General features: G+C 35.1%; 2 protein-coding genes across 2 annotated transcripts; both read right to left on the bottom strand.

Moving 5' to 3' along the window:
• Positions 1–4091: 4091 nt before the first annotated feature.
• On the bottom strand, positions 4092–8085 carry LOC143580092 (protein trichome birefringence-like 19). Its single transcript, XM_077063219.1, has 2 exons — positions 7560–8085; positions 4092–4910 (listed from the first exon to the last, which is right to left on the bottom strand). Exons 1-2 carry the CDS (start codon positions 8067–8069, stop codon positions 4092–4094), a joined length of 1329 nt encoding a protein of 442 aa, XP_076919334.1. The 5' UTR covers positions 8070–8085.
• A 4939-nt stretch (positions 8086–13024) lies between these two features.
• Positions 13025–15137, bottom strand: LOC143580091 (protein trichome birefringence-like 19). The gene is made up of 2 exons (XM_077063218.1): positions 14505–15137; positions 13025–13803 (listed from the first exon to the last, which is right to left on the bottom strand). Exons 1-2 carry the CDS (start codon positions 15135–15137, stop codon positions 13033–13035), a joined length of 1404 nt encoding a protein of 467 aa, XP_076919333.1. The 3' UTR covers positions 13025–13032.
• Positions 15138–16401: the final 1264 nt, after the last annotated feature.

Here is a 16401-nt window from a genome sequence, read left to right as displayed (position 1 = left end):
CGGCCAGTTTCCGGCGGGTTTGTTTTCGGATTTGAATTTTATTAATTGAAATGATAAGGCGGCGATGTGTGTGTGCATAAAACACGGTTATCTCTGCAGGCGTTATATTATAATAAAGCGGTGAATGTTTTATTAATTAAATTATTATTATACACAGCCGAGCTCGAGCTTTGTGTAAATTAAACGAGTTGAGCTCGGGCTCGGCTTGGCTCGTTTGCACCCCTACCCGAGACTAGAGGAATTTCTTAAACTCGGTATAAATAGTTAACATTCTGTTTCAGAAAGGCTTGTTCGGGTAGAAGTGAGGAAAAAAAACAGTTAACCAAGCCAACTTGAAATGAAACCGAAACCGAACCGGATTGAAACTGTAGGTTCGGAACCAGTTTGTAACTCTCACTATCGAAATCGGTTAAGAACCGATCGTAAAACAGTTAAAAGCACAAGTGACAACACGAACCGAAACCAATCATTAACCAGTTTTGACTTTTGTTTGCTAAACAAATCAATTTAGTGTTTGAACTGGTTTTTGCACCTCTACACTCGGGTATTAGGAGTATTTTCAAATATTGTTAAAAAAAGAAAGAGAAAAATTGATTTCAAAATAAAAAGAAAAGTGAAGGACAAATTGTTTATAAGGAGAGAGAAATTTTGTTTTGTATTTTTAGGTGACCTGTCATTTCTAACGGTTGAACCTAAAAGTTTACAGAGATTGTAGTGATTGCTGTTATATAAACCAAAATAAAAAATTTAGGATCTGTCGTATGAAATGGCGGATTATCTAAAAGCACAAATTAAAATTTGCTCTTCTAAGATCATTTGACCTTCAACTTTTTTTTTCTTTTCGTATTTTGGAAAACAAAAATATTCATGACGTTAACAATGTATAGTTTGCAAATTGTTAACTAAGATTAAAGTCATATTTTCTTTAAAAATATTGACCAAATCCGTAATCTGAACATAACAATAACCTTTGCGTAGTTGCGTGATGTAATTTAGTCAAAACTATAAAAACATGAAAATGAAATAGAAACCACATAAAAGTCCATAACCATAATGGTTTGCTCAAAATTATGAATTCCATCCATGGCTGATATAGTTTGACTGGCCCGGCCTAAGGGGAGGGTGACAGACCAAGGCTCCCGAGACCCATAATTGTTAAAAAACAAAAGAGAGAACGTCTGCTTTGGTCAATGTGATTTCTTAAAATTATCAATTTTGGTCCAATAGTTTATTTTAGGCTTTTATGGTACAATAGTTTCAATTAACTATCAGTGTTAGTCCAGCCCACTAACATTATCCACCAACCGTTAGTTAATACAACTTTGAGGGGTTTTTTTATATTTTTCACAAACTTTTAATTCATGTAAATATTTGTTTTTTTCTACTAAATATAAGCTTTATACTTTTTGTTATTTTCTAACTATTATGGTTTATTATATTTGTTTATATATAAATATATACTTTTTATTTTTAAAATATTTTTTTGAAACAGAAACTTTTATGCAAGTGTATGTTTATTTATTTATATTTGAATACTTTTATTTTACTTTTTATAGCCGTAATAGCATCTAGGCTTTAGAAAGCGGATATTTATTTTTTAAGTTTCATTTTAATTCTACACTTCTATTAGTTATAAATGATTTAGAAAAAAATAACTTTTCTGCATTTATTTCTTGGTGTTAAAAAGAGCATATGTTGATTTTATATTGTTATTTTTATAACTTTTCAATTGACGGAGAGTTGTTGAAAATCTATTTATTAATTTTAATTCTTTGTTTGTATATTTTGTTCGAACAACTAAATTTTTGTACTCTATATTTCATATATATTAATCACCTTACCAGCCAATCAAAATGGGAATGACTTCTTTGTTTTTATTTAATAATGATACATAATTTAACTTAAAATCATACTTCAAAATAAAACTAAATAAAGTGTTTTTAAAATCGACGTACTATTACAGCTATAAAAAGTTAAAAAAAAAGTATTTAAATATAAATAAATAAATATACACTTGTATAAAAGCATCAGTATTGAAAAAAATAAGATAAAAAGTGTTTAGATATTTATATATAAACAAACATAAGAAACCATAATACTAAAAAATAAGAAAAAGTATAAAACTTATATTTAATAGAAAACCCAAAAATTCTTATGATTAAAAGTTTGTGAAAAATATATAAAAAAAAGCCCCTTAAAGTTGTATTAACTAACGGTTGGTGGATGACATTAGTGGACTGGACTAAAACTGATAGTTAATTGAAACTATTGTACCATAAAAGTCTAAAATAAACTATTGGACCAAATTTGATCATCTTAAGAAACCACAGGGACCAAAATCGAAGTTCTCTCAAAACAAAATCTATATTTTATATATAAATTTGTTTTAACACAAAATGTACAAACTGACTCTTTGTTTAAATGGAAAGTGTTCTACACTATGGAATCAAAGATCATAGGTTCAATTCCCTCGATTATTGTTCTTTTTTTATATAGAAAAAACTTTCATTTGTGTATTGTGTGAATGAATCATTTTAATAACATGTTTATTATTGTTTATTTGTTTTTGGCTTTTGAAAGACAACCATATTAGTAAAATTGTCAAATTATCTATTATATAATTGAGAACCTGATTTTAGGGCCTGTTTTTTTACTCGTACCAGACTCTAAATTTTAAGGGATTATCGGAGACGACATGCAGTTTGATACTATCTTTCATGGTCTCTTTCACCTATGTCCCTCCAAATCCATTGATAAAACTATTCTTTTCCTTTACATGTCTTTAATATTTTGTTTAAACAAATAAATACATATAAAAACAAATTATTATATAACATAATTATAAGTATTCGGGGATCCTAAGCAGCATCCACTCCTCTTTTGTTTCTCTATCGATGACGGTGTAGGTTAACCATTAAGGGTGGTGGAAGAGGTGATCTAAGACAGTGGCCTTTAAGTCTTTAATTCAATGTTTTTAGACTCGGATCAGATATAACATGTATTAGTGGTGTTAAGTTATTACATTTGAATTTATAAGTTGGTTGATTAAGTTATATTTTATCTTGATTGGCTGGGTAGGTAAACTTAGAAACTTAATTAAGAAGAATATGAGTCATTTTCATACAATCTTCTAATTTGTTTTGTTGGTTGAAACTTGAAACATGACCTAGCTGTTAAAAAAACATAACAACAATAATAAAATTATATTTTTCATACAAGTTCGGTCATATGACAACATGAGTCATATGCCTTGTCGAGCACATGTGCTGCACATGCTACTCAATCACAAAGTTATATTTTTTAATGACATCAAGATGATAATAATAATAATAATAATAATAATAATAATAAAGATCTAATTTTGCATAAACAAAAGCTTCAAAATCTTAAAAGAAAAAAATAAATAAAATAAACTGAGTGGTCCAATCAGGACTTTACGATACCAAAATCATGTTTTAATCTTATCAGATAATAAATAGTGGTATAAAACGATACCATGTACAGTAGCATGGAGTCGTGGATCTCGAAACACATATCTTGCCATGTCTTCTTCGAGTGATGGATTGAAGCCGAATCAATTAAAATTGAATCGAACCTTAAATTTCTACAAAATCTTGAAATAGGATGGGTCAGTCTCGGATTGGACCCATGACCGAATATGAATTCTCTATGCTAACATACTTCTATGTTAGTATTTATCTCAACCAGACCAAACCTGAATTTACCCCAAAAATTAAACAAAAACGGAACTGAATATGCTTAACCGGGACGGTCCTAAGCCGATTCTGATTACATATTGGAATTGCCCGGTCTAACCCGAATCCTCTAACCTCTAGTCATTTTACTTTACCTAGAAATACGACTAGGTTCCCATTAATGTATAAAAAATTATCTATGATTCTTACCGAGGTCGATACCTCCATACTACAATATGATATATGATATAAATCATATTACAACAAAAAAAATACTCTCATAATAACAAGAATTAAAATGATATTAATTAAACTTTCTTTAAAGTAGGGCTTTTCTATCCCTTTTTGGTTGTGTTTAAAAAGAAAAGGTAAAAAGTAAAAACTAAAAACTTAACTTTAACTTGCTATTTTTCTTTTTCTTTTATTAATCTTCTCTTGGGCTGATCTCCTACCCTCCATCTTCAACATATGTAGCAAGAAATCACTCCACGTGTCAATAGGTCCAGGTAGGCACCAATGCACACAATCATTATATAAAGGCACATTCTCACTGGGCCAATGCCCATACTTACTTGGGTGTCCATCAGGCCTTAACAACATGGGCTGGGTTATATCCATAAGCCTAAATTTCAGCCCATTTTCACTTGCTTCCTTTTGGGCTTTTCCAAACTCTTCCATTTGGGCCAAATACAACTCCAAATTAGAACCCTCTAACCTTATCTCATTGTTCTTAAAAGGCTTTCTTCTAACACAATCCCCTCCTCCATTCCATTCCCCGCCTTCAAAATGCATTGGTGCGAATGTTCGTAAAATCGTCACGCCTTTAAAGTTTTTCCGGCTCAGGATCCCCTTGTACGCGGTCTTTAACGCTCTTCGATACCCAAATGTCATCGGGTAGTCAGTGACATTATGTATCTGACAGCATTTACAACCAACCACCCGATGGTTCTCATAGTAAAACGAAGGCCGTGAGAACCAATGGCCTCCGTTTATTACTAAATAATTAAACTCATCAATGTGGTTGGTCCACTTCTCATCAAACTCGTCTAGGTATAGACTGAACACGCCCGTGTGAGTTGGGCCATCAGTATCGGGTTGTTCAAACTTAACCAAAAACGGTGACCAGTACGTGGCCATTGTGAAATTGTACGACACATAGTACCATCGCTTGAAGTCGTCGTCTTTTGTCGTTGAGATATCGATTGGATACTCCACCTAAGATTTTAATTGCAAGACACCAATATTGTCATTGTCATGTTACATATACACATTAACACATGTATACCTTAAAATGAAGCCATTTGTATAAAGTAATGCACATGCAAATGCAGAGCTTATATATGATCATGGTTTCTGTGGAAAAGACAAATGAAATTTCTGGAAAAGAACAGTGAAAATAAAAGCATGCTCCCACATGAAAATATTCCCTAAGTTTTGTCACCAAGTAATTATGATTTATTTTCCCCTTTAACTATATATGTATACAAGATGTATCCATGTCTAGAGTTATCAAATTAATTTTTTCTAAAAAGAAATTACTATTATTATTATTACTATATAATTAATAAGTTTGGTGCCGCAAATGGCATATTGGACCACTTGATGGCACTGTATTAGTCGGTGACTTTTTTTTTTTTTTTAATTCAGTTACCATAATAAACGTAATGGAAACCGACCAAATGTCAAAATTTTTTTGTTTTAGTTTTGGGACCATAATAGGTCTAAAAGGAACCGATCAAGTTCGCACAAACTCGTGGCCGCCCATGACCAACAACGCTATCGACCCCCCCCCCCTTCCTCCCAATTGGTCGTTGGTCCACCTCAAGTTTTATATTTTTTTCGTTTTTAGTTCTGGTACCATAAGGTACGTAATCAAAACCGACCGAAGTCGTGTCAAGTTACCATCTCAATGCTCGGAACCGACAATGCTTGGTTTTTACCACCGCCAGTTTGCCAACCAAATAAGCATCGTCTTAAATATTTTGTTTTCTTATATGTTAATGTTTTTATATGTTAATTTGACGAATTATTTTTTTAGGTTCAAATTTTACCAATGGTGCCTATATCGTAACGAGCGCAGCCGGTACTGACCGAATTCGTGTCGATTCATCATCGTAACACTCGGGTTTTACCTACGCCCGGATTTCAACGCTGGGGTTTTCCAACTGCTCTGGCGCAACACGCAGGATAGAAAAACTAGTTTAATATAGACAGACTTATATATAAGTCACTACAATATTTAAGTTTATATAATTTTATTATTACACGTTGTCATTATTATAAATATTTTCCCGTCACATATCAGTCGGTCACTTACTTTTATACAGTCAATGAAGCAATATTATACAAAACTATATGAGAATTTTAAATGGTTCATCACCTTTTCTCGAGGTTTCACTTTCTTCAAAAAAATTAAAAAATAATATACATATGTATTAATTATGATACATATATATAAATAACTAATAAGTTCTATACTTGAAATTATATGTATGTCTCATCACAAAAGATTAAATATTTATTACATATGTTTGGTTATTTTAATCGGACCATCTCCTTCACCAGCTATCACAAAAGATTTATATTTATATATTTATTACATATTTTAAAATCAGAGCCTTTTTAGTAAAAGAAAATATATTTTTTTCACTTAGGTTCCTAGGAAGTGAGAATATTTCACACATTTTTATATGATTTTTAAAAAACATATATATAAGTGTATAAGTATATAATCATACATATTAAAGTTAAAGTAAGTTTTAAACTTTTAATTAAAAAAAAAAAAACTTCCAATTCATGTATTGATTCTTTTCTTTGTCTTGTCAATTCCTAAAACTTATGCCAAATTAAACCATAGAAACTGAAAAACCGTTAAAATGGCACGTCGAGCTTCAACTTATTTTTCTACCGGTCGAGCGGCGCATCCTCTCTCTTATATTGGCGGCGTCGTCGTTCACGCATAGAACCCATATATTTCTTTCGAGTGCGATTGTTTTTTCTAAGGCAATTTTTTTGTCAGATGTCAATGACGCTCAAACCTATACAGTTAAAAAGACTTTGTCTATATTACTGTCCACTAATAACCCATAGACGAGTCGAAGTGTTGTAGAAGTTATTAAGATTATACTTTGTCAAAGTTTTATTTAAAAATATTCGAAAATAAAATAATGTGAAAATGAGAGCTCAACTGTTCTCGACTTTTGTTCCCATAATTCCGAATCTTGTTTCCTTTTCAACCCCGTTTTTTTCTACACCCGATACAAGATTGTTCACAAAATAATATTCAAAAACTATCAATATTAAAATAAAATAAAAAACAAACACCTAACTTGTTCAAGACTCAAAATATTTTTAATACTCCAAAATAATTTCCACAAATAAGAAAGTTAATGTGATCAATCAAGACTTGATCTTTTCAACACATATATACAAACAAACTCTTCAAATAGTAACCGTGAATCATTTTCATAATTAAGTAATTAACAAACAAAGATAATAAAGAGATATGACATGTTCGTAAAAATCGCGTCTAGACATAGTTTAATCGTTAGTCGGTATCTACTGACTTCTCTGTTAATCTTGATTAATCGTTAGTCCTTATTCATCGCGCCTAGCTAGGCGCAGGTTAATCGCTGCCGTTATCTATTGGCTAGCTTCCTTGTTAATCCTGATTAATCGTTAGTCCCTACCTATATATTGCACCTAGCTAGGCGCAGGTTAATTGCTGTCGTTATCTATTGACTTCCCTATTAGTCCTGACTAATCGTTATTCTTGATTAATCGTTAGTCTCTATCACACCGCTCGACTAGCGTCTAATGATTTCTACAACCATCAGTTAAAGATGAACAAACAAACAAACGTACCCTTGATAACATGCAAATCAAAGATTGCATATGATTCCTTCCAACCGAATCACCAACAAATGCCAAAGCTTTATCCCTCACAATCTCCAAAAACTGGTAAGGATTAAACACTTGTAGATCACATTCATCTGGTTTCCATCTCCACTTCATGTAATCCGAATCTGGTCGTCCATATTTCTGGCAGTTTTGGTGTTCATGGATAGCCCAACATGTGGTGTTATGGTAATAAGGTGCATCAGGGTTTGGAACCCACTCACCAGAGAACACATCACATTTGTGGTGGTTGTCATCTATGGTGATGAGTGAGTCTTGTGAATGGTTAACAACTGGTGAGGTGGGAGTGTGGTTATTGGAATTAGAGATAGATGGGAATTTGTGGAATGGGAAGTATAAGGGTATGACTGTGAGGGTGATTAGGGTTAGGGTTACTAGTAAGAGAATCTTGGAGATGGCTAGATGGGTTATGGTTTGGTTGTTCTTGCCATGGGATAGTGCACTAGTTTGCTTCATGGGGATGAAAGAATAACAGAGAGGATGATGATCAAGTTCCAAGGAGATGATGAGTGAATAAGGGAAGTGGTATTTAGTATTTGGTTATTTGCTCACAAAGCTTTTATATATGGATATAATATAAAGTTTAGTTTAATATATATGACAAAGACACCTTTCATATTGTGTTTATGTTTAGTAACAAACTAACAATTATTAGGAAAATAAGTTATTAAAAAATTAAATGTGTTAAAGGCGTATACTATTTATAGTATAAGGAGTGGAAGAGTGGAATTGAAACTAAAATAAATTAACCTGGTTATTTTTTATAAGTTCGTTACTTCAGATATTACTCTCGACTAGTATGCTTATCTATAGGTTCATTATGCATAAGCGTGACGCTTTAGATATTCTTACTTTTAAGATTTTTTATATGTTAATGCATTTATGTCGAGCTGGTTGTCATTAGGCTTATAGGTCAATGTATCTCCAATCTTGCCTCACGTACCAGACTCATATTTAGAGTTTCGTTCTCATATAATGTCAATGTGGTTCATTTGTTTGGCCCGAGTGTGTTAACTTAGTATGACATCTTCCTTGTTCGATTGCCTTATGAAATTTTATCCTACTTGGCGTTTCTTTACTTGATTGTCGATGTTATGCGGCGTTCTCTAGCCTTATACCGAATCTGTGATGTTGCAAGTTTGTTAGGTACATATGAGATGGGTGTTACACCATCACAATTTAGATTAGTATCCTGTTAAAATATAATAAAATAAGATATGTGAAATCGTATTCTATCATATAAGAACTTATACCTCGTGAAATTAAGTTTGTTATTACTTAGGCTTTTAGTTGTAACTTTTCATTTTTGGTTTTCAGTAAGTTTCTAATGACATGTCATGCAATTGCTCTTCATATTAATATCAATCGTGTGTATGTGTTAGGTAGAACCACATTTAAGCGAATGCTAGCTCATCTTTTCCTTCGCAAGAAAACCCCACTTCTTGTGTTTACCATGGAGGATTACTTGCAAAGTCGGTCCAATCACATTGATTCCACTTTTTTGTTTAGAATATCTTTTTTTTTTACTTTTTTTTCGTTCATTTAACACGGTCTGATCAACAACCATGTCGACCAAGCTTTCTTTTCCTTTACCGGCCAATTTCTTTCCTTTATGTGTAGACTTTGTCAGTGTCAATCATTCATTTAGCTCGAGTAATTTTGCTTATGAACCTTCATTCTGAACTTGCATAGTTTGCGGATTCTGATATTTGTTCTATTTTTGATAGATCTGCGAACTCCACACCCATCAATGGAATGGTTCCCGTTTGGGATTGCTTCTTATATTTTTGTTAGAAAATGACGATGTCAAAATACCGGATTGCGTTAGAAAAAAGGTTATTGGATTTAAATACTTTCAACTCTCACCTGTAGGTCGGGAACACTCTCAACTAACTAAATGTTTACTACCACCACTCCTAACTTTCATTTTATTTTTTTCAAGCACTACCGTGCTAATGTGTGTGTTAGTCTTTTATACAATGTGACATTTTTGAAATGGGTTGGGAGTCCTAAAAGAAAATAAAATGAAAGCTATGAGTGGTGATAAATATTTTGTTAGCCGGTAGTGTTTCATGCCAACAAATAAATGTTGAAAGCATTTAAAACCAATAACAAAATAAATAAATAAAAATAAACAAATATCATAAATAACCAACCAACATGTTTTGTTTTGTTTTTTTTTTTTTTTTCATGAAACTAATTTAAATGTTAAAGTTAGAAGTTACATAAAGATAAATGAATCTATGGATACATGTGAATCTCCAATATGGAGATGTGAGACACGTTTACACTAATTTTACTCTAGCCGACAAAATTCAGCAGAGAAAACTTAAAATATATAAAGATAATTGATATAATCTGTCACAGTTTTTTATATTGAGTATGAATAAATTTCGCCACTATAGTTGACTGAAAATACATTGAATAAATCATGGGCGTGATTTCTGGAGACCCATAAAAGAATTTAATTTAAGTCAAGTAACCATGGAACACTCCAAACCTTATAAAAAAATCATTTTTAATATTAACAAACTCAAACTAAAAATAAATTCAATCATGTTGGACGCTCTTAGTGGTGAGGGATGCGGGCGCAACACTTGTTGGACGCTCTTAGTGGTGAGGGATCAGTGACTTCCATGGGTCTGCTCTCAGCCATCACTGAAGTCGTCAACTTATGGCTAGGGGGTCTGTGCCCCAAGGTGCTCGCTGAGTTTATTGCTTTGGCCCCCCTTACCCCTTTATTAAAGCCGGATAATGGAATTCGGCCCATTGCTGTGGGGGCTATCTGGCGTAGGTTGGTTTCTAAAGTGGCTATGAAGATGGTTGGGAAGGAAATGACTTAGTATTTAGGGGACTTTCAGTTTGGGGTGGGGACCCCTAATGGGGCAGAGGCGGTGCTTCACAGCGCGAACCGGTTTCTTAACTCCTTTCACGCGGACGGCTCTTTAGCTATGCTTACCGTGGACTTCTCCAACGCCTTCAATATGGTCGACCGCACAGCCCTTCTCCGAGAGGTTCATCATCATTGCCCGTCTATCTATCTATGGGTCCAGTTCCTTTATGCCCAGCCGGCTAGGTTGTACGTTGATGATGACTGTATAGGGGCTACTACTGGGGTTCAGCAAGGAGACCCCCTTGGGCTCCTCCTCTTTGCCTTAGCATTACACCCTCTTGTTCTCCGGGTACAAAATGACTGTAACCTCCCACTTCATGCTTGGTACTTGGATGATGGGACTATTATTGGTGGTGCCAACGAAGTCGCTAAAGCCCTAGACATTATCAACTCGGAAGGGCCATCATTGGGGCTGCAACTTAATATTAAGAAAACCGAGGTTTTTTGGCCAGCGTGTATAGGGGTGAAAGTTAAAGATGGGCTCTTCCCTAGTGGGATTGGTAGACCAGAGAGAGGGGTAAAGCTCCTTAGAGGGGCTGTTAGTCGAGATCCCTACTTTATTAAGGAGTTGGCGAGGCAGAGAGCATCTCGTGCGGTTGATCTTATGAAACTCTTACCTTGCCTTAGGGATCCCCAGAGCGAACTCCTCCTGCTTAGGTCTTGCATGGGGGTTGCTAAGTTGCTTTTTGGGTTACGAACATGCCACCCCCATATGATGGATGATGCGGTATCCTGTTTTGATAAGGGGCTACGAGAAGCCATCGAAGACATAGTTGTATGTGGAGGCCCGTTCTTTGGTGATCTTCAGTGGCGACTTGCATCTTTACCGATGCGCTTAGGGGGTTTAGGCCTTCTTTCGGCTCATGATGTTGGGGTTTACGCTTTTGTAGCGACGAGGGCTCAATCTTGGAAGCTACAGAATCACATCTTAAGGAATAGCGGAGTTGTCGACCTGGACCCAGACTACGTGCAGGCCCTGGAACGCCTAAATGGCGCTCTCCCAGACTTTGACATTGGCGGTTTCTCTAATATGGACACCGCCCCACCAAAGCCTCAAAAAACTTTGGCGAATGCCCTTTTTGGAAAAATCGCTCAGAGCCTGGGAGAAGTTTTTGGATTGTCCCCCCGACAGAAGGCGGTTTTTGAATGCTTACAAGGTCTTCATGCCCAAGATTTTCTGACCGTTATCCCGCTTGATGACTTGGGCCAAAGCATGTCTGCGGTCGAGTATAGGGTCATTCTTAAGTACCGTTTGATGGTCCCAATGTACCCAGAAGACGAAACATGTCCGATCTGCCGTAAGGCCTGCCTGGATAAATTCGGAGAGCATGCGGTTCATTGCAAGGAGATGCCTGGGTTCAAATACCGACATGATTGGGTGCAGGACGTTCTTTGGGACATCTTAAGGCGAGCTGGGATATCAGCTAAAAAGGAGGCCCCCGTAAACTTCCTTACAGACCCCACGGAAGGGAGATCCACTCTACGATCGGCAGATTTGCTCGTCTTTGGTTGGGCCGGGGGAAAACACGCTTGTGTTGACCTCACAGGGGTATCTCCCTTAGCTGGTTTGAGGGATAATGGGTTTGTAGCTGGGCAAGCAATGAAAAGGGCTGAAACGAAGAAGGTGGAGAAATATGCTAAAGCCTGCGAAGAGAACCAACATGTTTTTGTCCCTCTGGCTTTTGATACATTTGGCTCCTTGGCACCGGAAGCTATCCGTTTTCTAACCAGGGTCCAACATGTTGTGCATAGCAATGTGTCGACTCAAAAGGGGCAGGGGTATGTCTTTAGCAGGTTAGGGTTTGCAATTCAGAAAGGGGTGACGGCGCAGCTTGTTGCCCGCCTACCTGCTATATTGATGTAATATCTATGTTTTTACATATTGGAACCCAATTTTTGACACATCTAAATAAAGAAAATTGATATGTTTATTTAAGAAAAAAAAAATCATATTAAGTATTTGTATTATATAAATTTGAACATGATGTTATTGAGCTCTTAGGTATAGAGTATAGACAAGTCAGAGGGTATAACAAGTTGTCGGTTTCTTCCTTGAATAGGTTGGCGCCATCCTTGAGGGTTAATAAATGATAGTTAAAATTTCGTATGAGACTCTGAGTTAAGAACACACCTGGGCTATGAAGATGTATGCCGCTGAACATCAATTGTCCTTGTCGTTTAAAAATAAAATTTGTATCATTATTTAATTTTTTTTGCCATTACGAAACTAGTATAAATAAAAGAAATTGTATTCATATGATCAGTAACTTTTTTTTATAATATGAAAATCCTTATTAAAAATATTAACCTTCAGTTTGAACTTTGAATTAACAGTAATATTTTAGTGACTTGACCAATGACCATACCCCAGACTAGAACCCAACCCATTAAAAACATATATGAGGCAACCTGAAATTGAAAGCTTTGAGCCCAATGGGCTTCTGATCAAATACTAAAATGTAATAACAAATCAAATATAAAATTAAAAATCTAACCATGACACTTTAGTTTATAAACACTACGAGACTATCTATGAACCTCTTCCCTCATCATTAACTCCATCAAGAAATCATTCCAAGCGTCAATGGGACCAGGCAAGCACCAATGGACGCAGTCGTTAGCCATGGTCACATTTTGTGACGGAAAACGACCATATCTGCTCGGATGCCCATCTGGTCTCAGATGCATAATATGGGTCATGTCCATAAACGTAATTTTAACCGCCTTTCTCCTCCCTTCACGCTCCCCAAACTTGTACTCTTGCATTTGAGTCTTGTACATATCTAAAACATAATCCGCTATCGCCCTCTCGTTACGCTTGAAAGGCTTTGTTCTTACACAATCCGCACCTTTATCCCATGGCCCACCTTCAAAATGTGAAGGCACAAAAGATCTCAAGAAAACAATTCCCTTAAAGTTCTTTAAGCTATTAATTGCTCGGAAAGCAGTCCGCCACGCCCTCCTATAGCTGAAGGTGGGTGACCGGTGGCGGATGGTGCTTTCTGGGCAACAAAGACAACCAATTACTTGACGGTTTGAGTAGAACATTGTGGGCCGAAAAAACCATTGGCCTGCTGAGATGATGACATAGTTGAAATTTTCGATTTGGGATGTCCAACATTCGTCGAATTCATCAAGGTAGAGTTTGAATGGTTGTGTTATATCTTGTCGATCGGTTCTTTCTGTGTTCACTAAATATGGTGACCAAAAAATTGAAATGGTGAAGTTGTATTCTGGATACTCATATCGCTTGAAATTCAAGTCACTTGAGTTTGAAACATCATTTGGATATGCAACCTGGTTAATATTGATGTATAAATTATCAATGTCACACACTCTTTTAAATAAATAATACATTTTAGAATGTATTTTTATAAGCCAGTATACTATCTATGATTGTATTTAAGAGTTCAATAACACATATTTATCAAATATTTTTCAAAACTGTCACATAGGGCGTTTGAAACCGTGCCACGATTGATTTTCTAGAAGTTTAAGATCTTTAAACTGTACCGAACGGTTTGATTTACAACTCATATTTGTAAGCTGGTTAGAAAAACCGAGTCAGGCTGTAAGATTTTGGCCTATGTAAGTATTTATATTTACTTTGGCCTTTTAACAGTTTTGAACCAAACGACATATGATTGATTTTGCTCAGCAATACCATGCAAGAAATCGGTTTTTCAGGATCAACTATTGGAATATTATTGCTTCTCTATATTAATCGTTTTTTCATATAATCACAAGTGGGATCGAGGGATATATTTAGTAAAAATGGTATAGAAAGTAATACGTTTAGCTGATTTAGCAACTCCCTATTCTTAATCTCTATTTCTATTTTCATTAATTGATTGTGATCTTAAATGCACATATTAGGATATATATATATTATATTTAATATTTAATGATTACCCTATAAATCTATTTGTATTGTAACTCGAGTAGGTTTCTTAGTATAGAACAAATTGTAACATATAGATGTGAAAAGACAAGCATACCCTTGATAAGAGGCAAAGAAGAGATTGCATATGATTTCTTGCTACAGAATCACCTACAAATGCAAGAGACTTCCCTCTAACCATCTCTAGAAACTCATCCGGATCAAACACCGGCAACTCGCACTCGTTAGGCTTCCATTTCCATCTCAAGAAACCTCTATCCGGCCGCCCAAATTTCATACAATTTTGATGCTCTTGTATCGCCCAACACGTTTCATTCGTGTAATAACTCCCCTCCAGCTTATCCACCCATTCGCCCGAATACAAGTCACAAGACTTGTTCCCACCACCACCACCAGACCGTCTTAACACCACCTCCTGCCCACCGGGTGGCAATGGCAATGGAAACCTTGCCATTGACACCTTGTGGTCATTATCTTTTCTAAGGGAGGTGGGTAGGAGGTGGCTGAGGTACAAAGGGTGGTGGTGGGACAAACTTGCGGTGGTTTGAACGCGCACGTGATCATCCAAACATGAAGTTGTTTTTTCAAGAATGTAATGAATGTAAGGGTAGTAAATAGGGAGAATGGTGAGCAACAATGATAAGGCTATAAGATGGGCCAATATCTTTGAAGGTGAGGTTGATCTTCTTGTTAACACTTGAATTTTGCCTTCATTAGCATGAAGCTTCATGGATGGTTTATGAATATGGTTTTAGAAACCAAGGATTATATTCAATGACAAATAAATGGTTGATTTCATACATGTATTGCGGTTTCTTCATTAACAAAGTTGATGGTTATCTCTTTCTTTGTATTTATAGTAAATTTATTTACAATTTTTCAAACTCTGGAAAATGGGCCCTTGTGCTTTAGATTTTTTCAATACAAGGAAAACTTGTTCTATAATATTAAAACAAATGAAGAAAGGATAAAGGGATGACTTGCACGAAAATTTGATATCGTTGGAATGCTTAACTGTTTATGATTCGGTTTAACAGAATTTACGGTTTTGAAATACGACACGCCAAATCAAAGTGGTTATGAAAAGCAATAGGTAAACGGTTGGTTTCAAGTTCCAAACATTAAATCATGAATCAAACTGTATGGATATCAAGTCAGCCAGACAGTCTGATTTGTGTTGGCTTTAACGTTTTATAAAATTTAGCGTGTTACCGTTTGCATGCAATGATGTATGCTTAGAACAATTTTAGGGGCTAAGTGATAAAAAGTGAAAATACAATGCCATAAGTTTGGTTTCCTTAATTTAATTATAGATTGTTTTTGACATGTCACAAGTATGTAGACTTTTATCCATTGTTTTTGACACATTCTACCATTGACTTTTATATTTCATATTACCATGTTTTATAAACTATGTGAATCCACAACAACAATTAAAAAAAAAATATTACTAACTTGTCACGCAAATAGAAAAGTATAGAAAGTATATTAACTTGTCACGCAAAGTTAGCACTATCTTTTTGCTTCCATAAGGAACCAACACACACTCCCTTTATTATTTCTTCACCAATTTGCATATTATAATTTAATATTTTAAATTAGTAATTCAATGTTTTTATTATTATTATTTTTTGAACAACCAACAAAACCCACTCACTATAAACAGCCACTCACGCAGGTAACGTTGTTGACCTGGCCCAACACCAATTCCTGATGAAACTCACCGCCCGAAGGCTTATTGTAGTAAAACCTAAACTCGCACACAACAGTTTATCACAACAAGACTCGTAGTAAAACCTAAACTCGCGCACAACATTTTATCACAATAAGACTCGAATCTCCCAACTCCCCCCCCCCCCCTAAAGAAAGTCACTAAATTACTGCTAAAGCACTGCTCCTTTGGTTTCAGTGTCATTTATCAAATATTACTATTTTAAAAAATAAAAAAAGAAATGTGTTGGAAAAAAATTCTATTTGAATACTTGTGGTTTGCT

The sequence above is a fragment of the Bidens hawaiensis genome, unplaced genomic scaffold (assembly GCF_021521415.1).
Source record: "Bidens hawaiensis isolate Kalapana, Puna unplaced genomic scaffold, B.hawaiensis_p1.1 tig00030221_1, whole genome shotgun sequence".
Taxonomy (NCBI): domain Eukaryota; kingdom Viridiplantae; phylum Streptophyta; class Magnoliopsida; order Asterales; family Asteraceae; genus Bidens; species Bidens hawaiensis.
This window is presented reverse-complemented; position numbering and strand designations above follow the sequence as displayed.

What these genes read in the sequence shown, in the direction of transcription:
- LOC143580092 (XM_077063219.1), bottom strand. Translation starts at nt 8,069, where the DNA reads ATGAAGCAAACTAGTGCACTATCCCATGGCAAGAACAACCAAACCATA. An exon ending in TGATTTGCATGTTATCAAGG is followed by an intron (nt 4,911 to 7,559) that starts GTACGTTTGTTT and finishes TTAAAATCTTAG; the next exon opens with GTGGAGTATCCAATCGATAT.
- LOC143580091 (XM_077063218.1), bottom strand. Translation starts at nt 15,137, where the DNA reads ATGAAGCTTCATGCTAATGAAGGCAAAATTCAAGTGTTAACAAGAAGA. An exon ending in TTCTTTGCCTCTTATCAAGG is followed by an intron (nt 13,804 to 14,504) that starts GTATGCTTGTCT and finishes AATATTAACCAG; the next exon opens with GTTGCATATCCAAATGATGT.